Below are 16,897 nucleotides of genomic sequence, written 5' to 3' on the forward strand. Positions count from 1 at the left end.
GCTCTGATTCCTTTTTTCTTTTTTTTTTAAGGCAAGGTAGTTTTGGAAATTTTTAAGGAAAAATGTGTCTACTGATAAAAAAAATCATTGGGATTTAAACTTTCCAATCTTAAATCCGACCTTTTTAAAAGCAAAAAGGTAAAATAAGGATCTTAAGTCTGATCTAAGACCCTTAATTTAATCAATCATGAACCCTTTTACTAAATTGGCAAAAATATGTCAAGTCATATCCGTATTAGATCGATGGATTTCAAATTCAGAGTAATCCAACACCTCCTTAGCGAAAATAGTTTTCTTTTTCTTTTCAATTTATTTTCTAACATAGACATTTTGAAAAATGAGGGCTTAACATCTTCAGTTCAGTATGTGACCAAAACCTTAAGTCCGATGGAGAAGAGGTCAGACCTCAAATCATTGGATCTGATATCCCAGTGATCTTTGAGAGGTAAACAAACATCTCCTTTTAGGATATTGTTCTTTTGAGGCTTCTGAGCTTATCCATTATTTTCCTTATGAGGGAGTTTTTCATCAATAAAAACGACATGAGATGCATCTGTAGTAAATCCCAAACATCTTATGAGATCGATTACCATGTAATACGTGACTAGCAATTGGAGGTATGAACTGTGGGAAGTTAATGGAGTATGGAAGGGAAAAGAATTAGTTACATTGGTTTAATAGTTTTTTATGCAAAAATCATTGAGAAATGAGGTCCTTGCAGAATTATGTGCATTATTTGCCTGAATCTAAGGCTGAACACGAACGGAGTATAGCGCGAGCTTGACTTGGCTCAAAAAACTCGAGCTTGAGCTCAGCTCGAACTCCAGTCGAGCTCGACTCGACTATACAAAATTGAGCTTCAAATCGACTCGCTTAACCCATTTAACTCATTTAGGCGTTAACTCGTGTAAGCATTAACTCGTTTAACTCATGTAAGTGTTAACTTATGTAACTCACGTAAGCGTTAATTCGTGTAACTCATAAAAATTTATTTTTACCCTCAAAGTTAAAATCGATGATCCAGTGAACCGGTTTTGGCAACATTATATAGAGTACAAGTGCAAGTTGAGTTCCTAAAACTCGAGCTCGACTTGTTTATCGTTTTGAGTACATTTATAAGCTCAAACTCGGATCGTTTATAAATGAGTCGAGCACAAGCTGAGTTTTTTCGAGCGAGTTCGAGTCGAGCTCGAGTTGACTCAGCTCATTGTGCTACACTACCTAAATCATGCGTAGATATGATATTCACCTCTACGAAAGTGCTTTCAGTGAGTGAGAGGTTAACAATCTCCAAAGGCCTTTTATTTCTCTTGCTTCAAGAGACTTTGGTGGGATCGGTGTTGTTATAGGATTAAATATTTTTGTATATCCAAATCCGAATATGATCTGATGTCATTTATTAAATCTAAATCCAATCTGATTTCTTAATCGGATATTAAATTTTCTTTCCTTATCCAATTTTTTCGGATCGGATCGATCAAATATCTGATTCAAATTAGATATATTGACATCCCTAGCAGCCTAACACCAGTGGCAATCCATGTTCGTAAATCCATTTCATTAGAATAGCAAATTCCAATTCGACAACCACCTCCCCTTTCCCAATTGTTTTTTTACAAGAGAATTCATTTTCCATAGAAAAGTTACTCCTCATGCCTACCATTAAACTAAAGAGTTAGCCTACCATATCCAATGGGCGGGATTGGTATAAATGTTAGGGTAGAGGCTGGGAGTGGTAGGCAGCTAATTTATGTTTTAAACTCTCGTTTCATCAACTTTTTGTACTGTAAAAAGTGAGGCACTAATATGCAAGTTGAAACATAATTGATGTATCATATCAAAGCACCTTCTCAACATTAAAGGGATAAGATAAGGAGAAAGAAAAGAGCTTCGTCCTTCACTCGGATGATAAGAATAACCTCCCACTCACCCGAAAGACTAGCCAGACCATTTCATTTGTAATCAAACATTGAAATTTCTTAATCAAACCAACTTATTGCCCTATAAGTTTAGACTGAACGAAGCCACCCTTTCTCTGTGATGCTTGTTCTCAAAGGAACAGTGGAGGGAAAGAAAAGCCACATCCCTTCATGTGCGGCTTTTTTTTTTCTTCAATTTTTAAGCAAAAAGGTATGCGCCATGGTGGAATTATCTTTAAATAATTTCACCTTCATATGCACAATTTTTTTTCTTCTTTTTTACCATTGTTTGTGGTCTTTGTGTATGACAAGAATGATACTCATAGTCATCTGCAGCTAAGCTTGCTCAAGGCATGGAACATGCTCTAAATATGGAATCAGAAACTACAGATTTTGAATACAAAAAGTTTCTCATTTTATCATTTTTTCAAACAAAAAATAAAACTACTTAGTCTATTTGGTGTTGGTGTAGAATCTTTCTCATTCTATCATTTTTTTCGAACAAAAAATAGAACTACACAGATAGTCTATTTGGTGTTAGCGTAGATTGTTTTTGATTCTATCATTTTTCATAGCAAAAAGAAAAACACTTAAGATGGTCTATTCGGTATTGGGCCAGTTTTAGAGCAAAGTCCAGTCCATATCTGTACCAAATCGCGGAGATACTATCCAGGCCACAGCAGCGGTGCCAAGCTCACGGCGGCGTTCGAGCTCTTCCTCCGTGTATCTTCCGCCCGCAAGTAAGGATCTCTCTCTCTCTCCCTGCTGGTCAGGAGGTCCCTGTGACCAACGACGACCTGGAAATGTGGACACAGGATGGTTTTTTAGAAATCTTTCACTCCATTCTTCTGTGTTCAAGCATAGAGTGCGGAGTGGGCGGCATGGTTTAAGATTTATGAGTGATTTAGCATAAAAAACACAAACATAAATGGTATTTCGTCGCCGAAAAAATCAAACTTTCACCAGTTTTGGCCGTTTCCGAAACCGATGGAAGACTGCTTCATTTTTTTACTGAAAAAATGTTTTTTCGGTCGGATGTGATGGGGTTTTTATTTAAAACGTTTTAGGATCCTGTTGATAGGGATTTTAAATGAAAAATACAATCTCAAACTATCTACATTTGCTCGAATTTGAATCAAAACTCGTCGTCGGCTGTGTTCTTCTACTTTCCGGGGTGGAATTGCGGGTTCAATGCAAAATCCCGATTTTATGTTTGGAGTGATGGGGTCTTTTGCTTCCAATAGTGATGAGGAGTCGAAAACTATAGATTTTGAATACAAAAAGTTTCTCATTTTATCATTTTTTCAAACAAAAAATAAAACTACTTAGTCTATTTAGTGTTGGTGTAGATTCTTTCTCATTCTATCACTTTTTCGAACAAAAACTAGAACTACTTAGATAGTCTATTTGGTGTTAGCGTAGATTGTTTCTCATTCTATCATTTTTCAGAACAAAAATCAAAACAGTTAAGATGGTCTATTCGGTATAGGGCCAGTTTTAGAGCAAAGTCCAGTCCATATCGGTACCAAATCCCGGAGATACTATCTGGGCCACAGCAGCGGTGCCAACCTCGCAGCGGCGTTCGAGCTCTTCCTTCGTGTATCTTCTGCCCGGAAGTAAGGATCTCTCTCTCTCTCTCCCTGCTAGTGAGGAGGTCCCTGTGACCAACGGCGGCGGCCTGGAAATATGGACACAGGATGGTTTTTTAGAAATCTTTCACTCCATTCTTCTGTGTTCAAGCATAGAGTGCGGAGTGGGCGGCATGGTTTAAGATTTATGAGTGATTTAGCATAAAAAACACAAACATAAATGGTATTTCGTCGCCGAAAAAATCAAACTTTCACCAGTTTTGGCCGTTTCCGAAACCGATGGAAGACTGCTTCATTTTTTGACTGAAAAAATGTTTTTTAGGTCGGATGTGATGGGGTTTTTATTTAAAACGTTCTAGGATCCTGTTGATAAGGATTTTAAATGAAAAATACGATCTCAAACTACCCCCATTTGCTCAAATTTGAATCAAAACTCGCCGTCGGCTGTGTTCTACTTTCGAGCGGGGAATTACGGGTTCAATGCAAAATCTGGATTTTATGTTTGGAGTGATGGGGTCTTTTGCTTCCAATAGTAATGAGGTCTTTCCAATAGTTTTGGCATCGAGTTTGTATGAATTTAAATGAAAAAATCGATCAAAAGCATCAATATTCGAGCAGGTTTTGAATCAAAACATGAAGGCCGTTTCCGTGGGACGTCTTTTCTTAAAGCCAGCATTTCTTCTTTTGTGAATGAAAATTATACGAAAATCCTGCTTATTCTATGAAAAGTGCCTGTTTTCTCTTGTTTCTGGGGATTTTTTTTTCTGTTTATTTGAATGCTGTGTTAGAACTCTTGGATTTGAAGCTTTTTTTGCATTATTGCTGCTGGCGTTTTCGTCATTCTCGACAGGGTTAGACGTTCTTCCGAGTTTGAAGAACGTGTCTGGTGATGGAACCATGGGGTTTAGTATCATTAAGGACTTGACTAATAGACTGAGGCTAAACGTGCTAGTAGTGACTTTTCTTTTACATTGATAACAGTTAACCTACGTGTGCTCAAACAGACCTAACCTCAAAATGTAAGCTATAACAAAGACCATGTTCATGAAATAAATCTGTAGAAAAGATCAATAACAAGAACCTTTCTGCGCATCTGAACAATAGATATGTTCCCTGTCTTTTCCTTTTTCCTCTCACTTTGTACTTATAATTTGAACGTTCTCTTGCTTATGAATTACATGTTTCCTTCTTTGAGTGCTTATTTTTTTATTACCCATACTAACGGTATATAAATTCCAAACGTAACTATTTTTCTCCCCTTCCCCTTGCTCACTCGTCAAACACCCAAAACTTCTCCACTCATTGTCTTTAGGGTTATCAAACATGCCTTGATTCTGGTACTGGATGAAATTTCCTTTCTTCCACCCTCTCCTAGGCGAACTTTCTCGGAAGTCTTTCCTCTCCAAAATAGGAAGTGCAATCAAACACTGCCGCTAGTGTTTCTACCGCCAGCGGTGGTCGTTCTTCATCCCTGGCCTCCCCATTCCATCACTGGGTGCTTCCTCATATCCGACGCATGTAATCTCTCTCTCTTTCTCTCGTTTTGCTTGTTTTAGACATGAAGCCATATGAACCAGATGCACCTTAGCGATATGCAGTTCTATATGCAGACAAGTTTTCCTATTAAATTGCAGTCTTCAGATTTCTATGACAACAATCCGGAATGTGCTTGCAACTTTCGGGATTTCATGATCTTGGGCCGCAATTTCTGTTAGGATTATGACTGATAAGCAACTCATTTGATATAAGTTTCATGATTTTGCTTGCACAGAGCTCAAACGGAATTTGGGGAGTTTTTCTATTTCTATTGATATGATGGGTTCAAAAGAACAGCTGGCTGCTCCTCTTCAACAGCTTCCTCCTGTTGATTTCTGTTGTGTCTATGGGTCCTCCCTTCTTCCTTCAACACAAGACAAGGTATTACCTCTTTTTATTGGACTAGTACTTCTCTTTACTCACTTTTTGATTTCCATATTCCATTTGTGTGTGTGCCTGGAATGTTCCTTTTCTTTATTTTTTATTTTTTTTATTTATTTAGATTTTGATACCAAAATGTCCTTTTTTTGTCACAAGCAGAAGCCCATGGTTGACTACATTTTAGGAGTATCTGATCCTGAAGAATGGCATCTTAAGGTAAAGGGCTCTCTTCTTTGATCTTTCTGTTTTTCTCTTCTTGTGTCTTTGCTTGGTCTCCCATCATGAGTTTGGCATCTTCTATTGATAATTCTTATTTTCATGATCTCAGAATCTGCAGAAGAATAAAGACCATTATGCATCCTGGACGGCATTTCTTGGTCCAAGAACAGTGTAATTTTTCTAATTTCCATATTAGTTATTCCTTTTGCCTGATTAGTCATCGTGCTATAAAATGTAGTGTTAGACTGGGTTTAGAAGTTCCATTGCTAATTTTTGTTGCTTATCTAGATCACACAAATTGCTGAGCAGATTGGTGTTGGAGTTCATTTTAATCCATTTGTTCAATGGAAGGACAAGGTTTGTCATGTATTTCAGCATTTTCTATTATTGTTATGTGGAATTTTATATCTTAAAAGAGTAGAGTGAATCATTAGTTACTTCATGCAGGTGCTTAAGTATGGAGTTATCCGAATGCATGATTTGGTTAATGATGTTCTCAAATGGGAGAAGTTTTATGTGAGTGGCCGTCTGCAAAAACCGGTATGTTCAACATGAATATTTCAACTGCCAATCATAGCTTTTGTTGATAGCCTGAGTGGATTAATGGATCTTATAGCAAGTTTGCACTACCAATGACTGGTTACCGGGCACTGATTCTTTGGTGGTTTTGTGTTTGGTATTACTGTTATTGCTCCAGTTTTTGACAATGTTTAGATATACTTTAACATTTCATTTAAAGGTGTTTGTCTTCCAATGAAGTTCCATTATGTCTGGTTCTGCTAGAGTGTTAGCATGGTCAATTTTCTCATAGTGTTTACTACACATTTCTTGGTTACCTGTTGAGCTTGAATAGCTTGCTATAATCATACTCTTATTTCTATAGGTTTGTATTCTTGTGGACACTATGGATGTGGCAGAATTAAATTTGGCAAATCTGAAAGCTGCTACTTCTGCTGCTCTGCTCCTATTGCCCTCTGAATTTTCTGAGGTTTTGCTACCTATCAAAGCTTCATAGTTCTTTATATAAATTATAAAAGTGGATTTCTAGCTTGAGTGCTTTAAGAAAAAACATGTGCTTTTGTATGTGGGTTGGAATCTGTACTTATATTCTTTTTACTTGACAACTGCAGGAAGATTTGTATGCCAAAATTTGTAGCCTTTCATACATGGGTGATCTGAGGATGCTATTTGCAGAGGACAAGAATAAGGTCAGGAAACTCATTACTGGTTATGTATCATTTTCTTGAACTTCAGTTTGCTCTACCAGCTGGAAGTTAATGGTGAAGAATGATGTCTTTTGAGTTGATAAGTGCTGGCATCAGATCTAACATGTTGTTGCTTGGAGGATTTGATCTAGCAGAGCTGCAGAGTTCAAAAAGCAAGTATATGAAGTTTTTCATGGACTGGCAAACTGTAGGAAATGAGCTTTAGATTGAAGGAGGGCCTCACTTTCTATGCTTTTGCTTTTGGACATTGCCTGATGTTCAATGATATGTGGAGGACAGAATTGGAGTTGAAATTTTCAACGTCTTGTTCTGAATTTTAGCATCAGGCTGCATCTTTTCTGCTATAATAGCACTACAGTAGAATAGAAAATTGCAGAAGCATTGTTCCCAGTTAACTGAGCATACAGTGATGATTTTGTTAGAAAACATGCTCTGAACATAATTATCTATGTGTGGTAAACCAAAATACCTTTAAGAAATTTCTTCCAAATATGTACTCAAGCATACATATAGATTTTGTTGTTCATTCCCATTACCTTATTTTGTGCTTCTGAAACTTCAAGTCCTTGCAGCATAACGATTCCGAAATATAAAAATGAAGATTCACGTAGCATATGATTAAAATTGTTGGTCAAATCGTAAATAAGTGCAATATATGTAGAGATACACAATTGATAAATCTGAAATCCAAAGCAACAATTCTTAGATATACTAGGTTTCCTGGTGCTTGAATTGTCTTCATATTGCTTTTACAAATGAGTTCTTCCCTCCACCTAGATTCTAGTGTTATCCAAAGCAGAGTCACAAATATTGCTGATACTTTCAGAATCGCAATAAAAATGCTCACCAAGCACAAGTGAAACTAGAAAATAAGATAATATTATATGTTTTTGCGAAAATTTCAGCTAAATCATTTTTTAATATGTTTACACTTTTTTCGGTGTCCTTGCGAATATAATAATTATTCTAAGTTTTTATCAGTGTTCTTATAAGAAATTTACCAAAAAAACTTATTTTCCTTATATTTTTATTATTTTATGTATTTTATTTTTTATTCTCAAGGCTTTCTCAATAAAAACAAACTTTCCCATGAATACCCAAGAAAAACCTGTCCAGTAAAACCCAAGCACAATATTTTCGACAGTTTGATTATGACCCAAAGGCTATAACGCTATACTGCATGAGTAACTGTAGAAGTTAGGAGTTCTTGTGTGCCCCTTGGATCCTTGGCAGCTAATCTGGGTTTTTTGCTCAGTCTTCCCATGTTCTGATTTGGTTCTATGGCAGGTAAAAAATATCGTTGGAGGAAGATTTGACTCATTTCGGTCATTGTACATGCCAACTTTGAAGGAATATGCAGTTGATGGATTGTTGACACTACCTTCCTCTAATGACTCTGGTGGAACTATCATGCAGGTTTGTTTTTAGTTATTATTATTATTATTTTTATGTGATACTTTCTGCAAAACCATTGTGCAGGTTTTAAAAAATTTTGGACTGTAAGTGATGATTCATTTTGTTGGCTTCCTTGTACTTCTGTCATGTATTAACCAGCTGCGGTGCATATGCTGGTGGCAGCAAGCACTTTGAATGTGTTTTGCTTAAAATCTAGGAAAATTGGTAGGCTGGGTTCCCCACCCAGTCTTAATTCCGCATGGACGGGTTGGGTTACCGATTGATCTATGTATGAAGAGGGAGGGAGAGTGTGTGTGCGTGTCTGTAAAAAGAGACACAGAGGGAGGTATTTGACCTGCATGATCTGGATGAGCTTTGGTTTCATGGCTGTTTTGAATCTTTGATAAATGCTTTTTACTACTTGAGTCTTTGTTATTTCATCATAACGATCTTGTGGATCTTAGGACCATGGCTTGTCTGCAACTCGCTCCCTTGTTTTTTCGCTTCCTCAAAGTCTTAGAAGACACATGGGTGCAAAGTTAGGGGAGAAGCATAGATTGAGTCCAACAGGTAAATGAATGCTATTTCTATTCTTGATGGCCCATACAGTTGCGACTATGCTGTGAACCCAAAGCTCTTTGTTCTTGTGATGACAGGGAGGGTGATACACGAAGTCATAGTTCCTTCCAGAGCGGAGGCTTCTAAGTGCATGCAGAAAATATTGAGACGGCAGGTGATGGTTTCAAGTGCCAGACAGGCAGTGGCCGGGGTTTTGAGTGCTGGTGGAATGAATGCAGCACGCTATCTTGCAAACAAGATGTCCAAGGCATGGAAATCTCGGGTTTGATGTCTGTTAACATCTTCTGTGTTCTGCGTCCAAATTTTGTTCATGATATCAGGAGACCATCTGTGCTAGTATCTCCCCAACCAGCCGGACTACTCATCTAGCATACACGCTTTGTAAACGCACCTTTCCTTTTCTAGTTTTTGTTTATCTGGGGTGAGTTTTCCTTTTCAACGCTCTATTGGTAGACTTTCACATAGCTGTTTGACTTCTCAATGAACTGCACTGTTCCTCCTTTTTTTATTTTTAGTCGTCATTCCCTAAATGTTCTAAATGGCAGCAGCCAGCAATCTAAAACATCTATCCTTAGATCTCATTGTGCTTCCTTTCCTTCACTGAGTTCAAGGATTTTGATTGTCAATTGTGCTCACTTTCGACCTGATCGTTCTGATGATATGAAAAATAACTTATAACCAGTGAGTTTTAATTTGTGATATTTTTTGGCAGTCTTCATTTTATGAGAAACAATTTCATGAACCTTGAATGTAGCAGATCGATTATGATAGCAATTCCATTAACTATGCCTTTATGATCTTCTTCAAGACGTTCGATATTCTCACTTCTGCTTCAGATATCACTTTCCTGCTCTACTCATCTGGCTTGCTGATAACTACGCCACGGATATCCGATCCTGATAAGGATTGGAGCTTAGATCAGCTTGTTGTCGAAAAATATGAAAAAGGACTCCATTATGTATTGGGGTCTTCCAATTTGAGCCGGATCAAACATAATTTGATGACCAATCTAGCGGTGTTTTACTATGGGTGCCTATGGAATGGCTTTGAATGGATAGCTGAGTATTTGAAATTGACGTAGATGATGATACCATCCACATGGATTGGACCTGGATTTAGACGCTCGACTCATTTTCAAATTCAAATTGGACATGGGTTCCTAGATTGGAAGCGGATCAGGGGTAACCTTAGAGAAACCTCAGCTACTTTTACTTGTTTGACCAAATTCAGCATAATCTGTATGGTTTTTGAGCCCATCAACTGAGCTTAATCGTCCAGGATCGCCAAATAGGTTGTAAAACAAATCTGGCTCATTTGCAAGCCTGGATGGAACTTTCGCTGATGGACCTAAACTCGGTATATAAAAATAAGAAGCAAACATGGTCAAAGAACCATGAACCAACCCAAGCTAACATGCAGGGTCCATCTATAGATCCTAACCCAAATTTCATGGTATCGGGTGACTACAAATTAAAAAAAATATTGCAAACGAACAATTACTAAATTAGTATTGACCAAGGTTTGTAGTGCAGCAATGGTTTATGATGGCTGGATGACCGAAAGGATGGATGGCCAGCGTGTGTGAGACATATATGAAGAGAGAATTATATATATATAACCAAAGAGTCATCCAACCATTTATTTAATCAGGACTGTTTATGTAAAACAAATGAATCATAGAAAGAAAAACAAAGAGAAGAAATGTAAACAAATGCTAAACGATAAAAATACATCACATTTTTCTCTTTGTTTTCTTTTAACAATTCATCATGTTGAATTGGACGTCCAAATTAGATGACCGAGTGACTCTAAAAACATAAGCATCTTTATTATATATATATATATATATATATATATATATATATATATTTATTTATTTATTTATTGAAAACTTCAGATTCGATGATACTTGAGATCTCTACTGTTAAAAATTTTAATTGCCACAAAGTGTGGATGTCATATTAGTTTGGAAAGTGGGATTCAAGACTATAAAACCCACCCATGATTTGTGCATATTTAATTAGTTATTAGTAGATCTAGGGGTGCACAACGAGTCGAGTTACTCGAACTCGACTCGTTTAACTCGACTCGTTAGTGTAAACGAGCTGCTTCATTAGTTAAACGAGTCGAGCTCGAGTTCACGAGTCAACTCGTTTAACTAATCGAGTCGAGCTCGAGTTCACTTTGCGAACTCGTTAAAGCTCGACTCGGCTCGATTAACATACCGGTTTTAAAAAAACCGGTTCACTAGTCACGACTCACTTTGCAAACGGGAAAGGGTTTTTTTTGGTTCTAGGGTTTATTAACTTTGTTTTCGTTCTCCCGCTCTCTCTCCGACTCCGACTCTCCCTCTCTGGCCGCTCGGCTCTCGGCCTCTCGCCTCCTTCTCCGCCTGTGCTCCAGCCTCCCGCCCTGCTTCACTGTGCTTCTTCTCCGCAGTCCGCCCGCCTGTGCTCTGCGCTTTGGTTTCCCTGCGAGGTAGCGTCAGTGTACTCGCCGCGGCCGCTTTCGTCTTTGGAAACGCGGAGGCGAAGGAGCGCCTCCCTCCCGAGCTTACCCCACGCAACATCGTGCTCTATCAGCCTTCTGCAACAAGGTTAAAGGTGAACCCACAGAATTTTACTTCTCTTACACTGTTCCGGTAGATTTTTTATGTGCACCGATTTTGCATAACGTTGGAACGTATAGTTGGCTTGTTAAGTTGAGTAGCAGAGGAAAGAAACATCGCCTGTGTGTTGTGAAAAATTTTAATGTTTCTTGCGATTACACATACCATGACACGTTGGTTTTAAGTTGATCGTTCTTGATGTTCTTTTAGTGTGTTTGTTTATTTGTTTTGGGTGTTTTAATGTGATATTTCAAAACTAATGCTGATATTCATGACATTGGTTTTTATCCCTCTCTGTGAAACTGTTGCTTGATTGTTTTTCCTGTCATGGATTTTGTTGTGTTACCTACAGTTTGATTATTTACAAATAGAAAGAATTAGTATGCCATTTTCTTTTTGCAGAAAAGGGCCTCAAAACTCTTACAAATTTGTAGCATATGATGGTATTTCAATCATGTTTTTCGTTGCAAATCTGATGCCCTTTTTAATTGGGGTTGGGAAGTGTTCATGCTATTTGAGGAATTTATATTTTGTTATTGGAACTTATTTTATGTATTCAGTAGATTTTTTTTTTGTAACTTTATACAATTTAAATTTTATGATTGGATGTTCTCCTCACTGGATTTTTCTTTCCTTCTTGTTTCTTTGTGCATTTGCGCTTGCACGTGATTTTTTTAGGCAATGGGAGGTTTTCCACAATGATCTTTATCTCTGCTAGCAGGGACTGCGGATGATCTTCTAACCATTCCCTCGTTGCTAATTGTCATCCTGAGGGTGTGCACTTGACTGCCAGTGAACTTAAGATGTGTTCACATGCCTTTGGCTGCTAGCTGACTTGAAACTCTTTCCTTATCAGGGAGAGTCAAACCTGAACTTCCTAGTTTGTGTATGAAATAAATCCAGATATTAGAAACACAAAAACCATTAGCAGCAGCTTATGGACACTATTGTTGAAGGACTTTCCACCATGAAGTGATTTAATGGTTTTGAGTCTTTTGACAATAACATAGTTGCAAATTTTTTATTGCATTTCTAATTCCAATAGGTATTTGATTGAGAACTTGCGAGTTATTAAATTTTCCTTGTAGTATAGGGTACTGGTTCATCATTTTTGTTTCAAGTTCCTTTTTCTTTGTTTTGGGTAGATGGTCATTTATAACAATTTCAATTAATTATTTTTTTGAATTCATTTATAAATTGTCTTCATGTAAATTGTAAAGTTTGTCTTTAGAATGATGTTTAAAATTCTGAGGTTTGGTTTTTATTTTGGTTATAGTGGATACCTCAAGACTGTATTATCCTGGACTGGCAAATTTCCCAAGTCTGCTAGGCTAATGTGGTATGTAGTTTGAGTCGAGATCCAACTAATTTTGGTTTACATAACATCATTTAGATAAAGAAAAAAAACTTTGGTTAGTTTTTTTGCCAAACTTGTTGTTACATAGTAAATGGGGGGAAAAGATTCTCATCGAAAGAAAAAATGGAACTCCACTACCTGCAAGACCAGTAAAAGCTTTGCGGCTGCTTTTATAAATATACTTAGATTCTTGTTTACAGTCACACTAGTTCAGTTTATATGTCTGTCACAATATTTCAGTTTATGTCTTATGCTTTCAGATAACATACCATTTGCTTCCATGTTGCATGATTGTGATCATGTGAGCAGAATAGAATGAGATTCTAGTCTACCCACCTCAGGTATCTCATTATGATGATTGAACAATCTTCTTGTTTGATTAGACGTAACTGGTAATATGCTTGTTGATGAGTAATTTCTTTTCATGTTCAAATAGGAGAATAGCTTGAGCAGGAGGGAAAATTACTATTTTGAAGAATGACAAATTTAGGAAGCTCGAGCATTAATAAGGGCAAACAAGTATGTGATTCGAAACCGAGTTCAGATGATGTCCCAATCGGAGTACATTCCTCTAATGAAACTCCTATAGATTCGCAAGATCCTGACTATGAAGGAGTTTCAATAGATGCTCATGAAGTACGTATAAGTGGTGCAAAACGGTCAACGTCAAAGGAATGATTTTGACGAGGTTGTTATAAATGGTATCAAAAAAGGAAAATGTAAATACTGCAGTGCACTATTTTCGATAAGTGGAGGAGGCTCTACATCATCAATGAGAAGACACAAATGTTTGACACGTTGTGCTAACAAAAAGCAAACGACTTTAAGTTTTAAATCTGGGACTACTTCAGATGTCACGAAGAAGCTTATGGAAATTGGTTCCAACATTGATGCTCAAGCAATAAGAGAGTTAATTGCAAAACTAGTGGCAACCGGAGAACATGTTTTTTTCATAGTGGATAATTGTTGGTTTAGGTTCATTCTTAGGCTTGGTTTTCCTAATTGGGTGCCAGTTTCAAGAACGACAGTTAAGAGAGATGTCATGAAATTATATAAAGATGAAAAGAAAAAATTGCTTCTTGTCTTCAAGGGTGTTGAGAAGATTGCTTTGACTACAGATATGTGGACATCAAACCAACAACTTGGATATTTGGCATTAACAGCACATTTCATTGATAAAGATTGGAAGATGCAACAACGTATCATCAACTTTACCGAAGTTGAGCCACCTCATATTGGGTTAGTTTTAGCAAATGTAATTGCTAAACATCTTGCAGAGTGGGAGATTAAAAAGAAAATAATATCTATTACAGTTGACAACGCTTCATCAAATGATGTTCTTGTCAGAAAATTAAAAGAAAACATGGAAAAGAGTGGCATCAACTTGTATCATGGAGGTAAATTTTTTCATGTGCGATGTTGTGCACATATTTTGAATATAATGGTACAAGATGGATTGAGTGCCATTAAGGATGAAATCATTAGCATTAGAGAGACAGTTAAATATATCAAAGTTTCACCTTCAAGACTCCATGGTTTTGCAGCTGCAGCTAGAGAGTTGGATCTTTCAACGTCAAAGAAGTTAGTGTTAGATGTACCAACTCGATGAAATTCAACATATTTTATGTTGGAAAGAGCTCTTTTATATAAAGATGCTTTTGCAAGATATAGTATGGAAGACCCAGGTTTGGTATGGTTGCTTGGACCCGAGCATTGGGAAAAAATTGCAGTGATATGTGGTTTTCTTCGAGTTTTTTATTCAGTGTCGACCCTATTTTCTGGGTCATCTTATGCAACAACAAACTTATATTTTCTTGAAATTTGGAGAGTTCAAGCAATATTGCAGGAAAAAGTTGAAAGTGAAGGTGGGTTTATGAAGGCAATGGCAGTGAAAATGAAGGACAAATTTGATAAATATTGGAAATCCTGTAACTTGATCATGATTATTGCATCCATATTAGATCCACGCATGAAACTCACATTATCAGAACTTGTCTTTTCAAGAATTTACCAATCAAGATAAGAAAGGGAAGAACAAATGCAAATGGTAAAACAATCTTTACAAGATGTATATCAAAGTTACATTCAAAGAAATGAAGTGGATGTCAATATTTCTACTGCTTCAACTAATTCCTCTAGTATTCAAAGTCGAGAGAGTCAAGACACCCTACAATGTGGAATAGATCTATTTTTTAACTTGTTAGGTAAAGCTGAGAATGTTGCTTTTCAGGTCACCAAATCTGAGATAGACACATATTTGGAGGACGGATTGATTAAGCATGATAATAATGGTGATGCTTTTTCTTTCAATCTTTTGCAATGGTGGAAGGATAAGGAATCTAAGTATCGAATTCTTTCACAAATGGCACGTGATTTGTTGTCAATTCCAATAACTTCTGTTGCTTCAGAAAGAGCTTTCAGTACAGGAGGTCGAATTGTTAATGATAGTCGTAGTTCATTGGTGTCAAAAACAGTTGAAGCTTTGGTTTGTTTGGGTAATTGGGTAAAAAATGATGGTGATCCAATGCATGAAGTTGTAACACAAGTAAGTATATTTTGAATAAATTGTATTCATTAAATATTTTGTGAATCATTTGTTAATTGACTATATGTATTTCTTTCAGGTTGAGGATGAATCAAGTGAATATATATCATTAGAATGATTCAAGTTGCCTCTTGGTAATGCCTTTTTTTTTATTGTTTTGTTTTCTTCTTTTTCTTGATCTAATGTGATTCTAGTGTCTGTTTCAGTTGCCTCTTGTAGTTTTTCTTAATCTTTTTCTGTGTACGGTTTTATTCATTTGCTTATTGTTCTAGTGTCTGTTTCAGATGGAAAACTTCTTTCTTCATTTGCTTTCAGGTTTTATTCATTTGATCTAATGTGATTCAAAAGGGTATGTTAATCGAGCCTTTAACAAGCTCCAAAAGGATGGGCCACCTGAATTCCAGATAATATTCTGAACACAGATTGTGTACTGAATTCACAATTTGCATTCAGTTTTGCTCCTTTTTTTTCTTATTGCTTAGTGAATGGTGGAAGACTGGAAGTACATAGCATTTGAACCCATCGTGTTTTATGCAAGTAGTCACATATGTAAATGTCGTAACACGGTAACAGGTTGCCAAAATTCTTTACCCGTCCAACTGGTTTGAATTTAACCTTTATTGTTTTCTGAACTTCATTCTTTTGATTGGTCAGGCTGCAATGATCAACCATGCAAAATACAAATGAGGTATGAAATCAAGGTCGATAAATGTTGGATTGTCTGCATGTCTTCGATAAACCCCATATTGGTTTGCATTTCTGATAAGAATGTGATTCATGTAGGAATGATCTTTCTTCAATCCTTTTTATTCATACTATCCAATTCTGCACGCTTATTGATTCCTATTTGCTATTTAGGTGGATCCGAGGTACAGGAGTACATCACCATATTTTTTATTTTTATCTTTTATTTTATCCCGTAACCGAGAAATGAATTGCTCTTGTGATGTGATCCTAGCATGACAGACTTAGTCGCCTCCTACCATTACTTTTGAATTTTGTTTTATTTTGTTCACTTTTTGCATGACTTTCGCTTTCTTGCCTTTTTTTTCGCGTGATTTCTGGGTAAGGGTTACAGTCTTTGGTCCCACGATGCTTTGTTGATAGAAGGCTTGCTACGTCCCAAGTTGAAGGCTTGCTATACAGTTTGAATTGGAATTTTTATAACTTGCCATATAGTTTTACAATTATCCTTGTACTTTTATGTTTGTGGTTGTTTTCCGGTGAATTTCTACGGTTTCTGTCAATAACGTGCTATGGAAGAGTGGTTAACCTTTTAGAGGTGTGTGCGAGTTTTATTGGTGTCAATGAATTTGTAAGCAATTTGACTGACATAGGTTTGGTTTTTCTGTGTTTTCACAGGTTGCATTTTAGAAGTCTCTGCTGGTTGTGTTATTCTGAATCTCTGATGGAGACATATAGATGTGGATGCTAATTTGGTGTGCAGTTCTTGTGGAGATGGGCTGTTTGGAAACTTGGTTTAACCATTGAAATGGACTTGGTTCCAGGAGATCAGTGGCCAAAAACGGACTGGGTTGGCTTT

At 36.8% G+C, this 16,897-nt stretch overlaps 1 protein-coding gene across 3 annotated transcripts; it reads left to right on the forward strand.

The window, feature by feature from the left end:
- The first annotated feature begins 2,576 nt into the window (after positions 1-2,576).
- Positions 2,577-9,479, forward strand: LOC116261723 (uncharacterized). Of its 3 annotated transcripts, XM_031640541.2 has the most exons (12): positions 2,577-2,659; positions 3,409-3,535; positions 5,280-5,425; positions 5,585-5,641; positions 5,754-5,813; positions 5,933-6,001; positions 6,092-6,184; positions 6,528-6,632; positions 6,775-6,852; positions 8,158-8,286; positions 8,730-8,835; positions 8,922-9,479. In XM_031640541.2, the coding sequence occupies exons 3-12, from the start codon at positions 5,321-5,323 to the stop codon at positions 9,110-9,112; spliced, it is 993 nt and encodes a 330-aa protein (XP_031496401.1). In that variant the 5' UTR covers positions 2,577-2,659; positions 3,409-3,535; positions 5,280-5,320; the 3' UTR covers positions 9,113-9,479. The 3 variants fall into 3 exon arrangements, with proteins under 3 accessions (XP_031496401.1, XP_031496400.1, XP_031496402.1); XM_031640540.2 differs by lacking the exons at positions 2,577-2,659; positions 3,409-3,535 and adding an exon at positions 4,369-5,026; XM_031640542.2 differs by lacking the exons at positions 2,577-2,659; positions 3,409-3,535 and having other exon boundaries at positions 5,404-5,425; positions 5,754-5,815.
- Positions 9,480-16,897: the final 7,418 nt, after the last annotated feature.

The sequence above is a fragment of the Nymphaea colorata genome, chromosome 10 (assembly GCF_008831285.2).
Source record: "Nymphaea colorata isolate Beijing-Zhang1983 chromosome 10, ASM883128v2, whole genome shotgun sequence".
Taxonomy (NCBI): domain Eukaryota; kingdom Viridiplantae; phylum Streptophyta; class Magnoliopsida; order Nymphaeales; family Nymphaeaceae; genus Nymphaea; species Nymphaea colorata.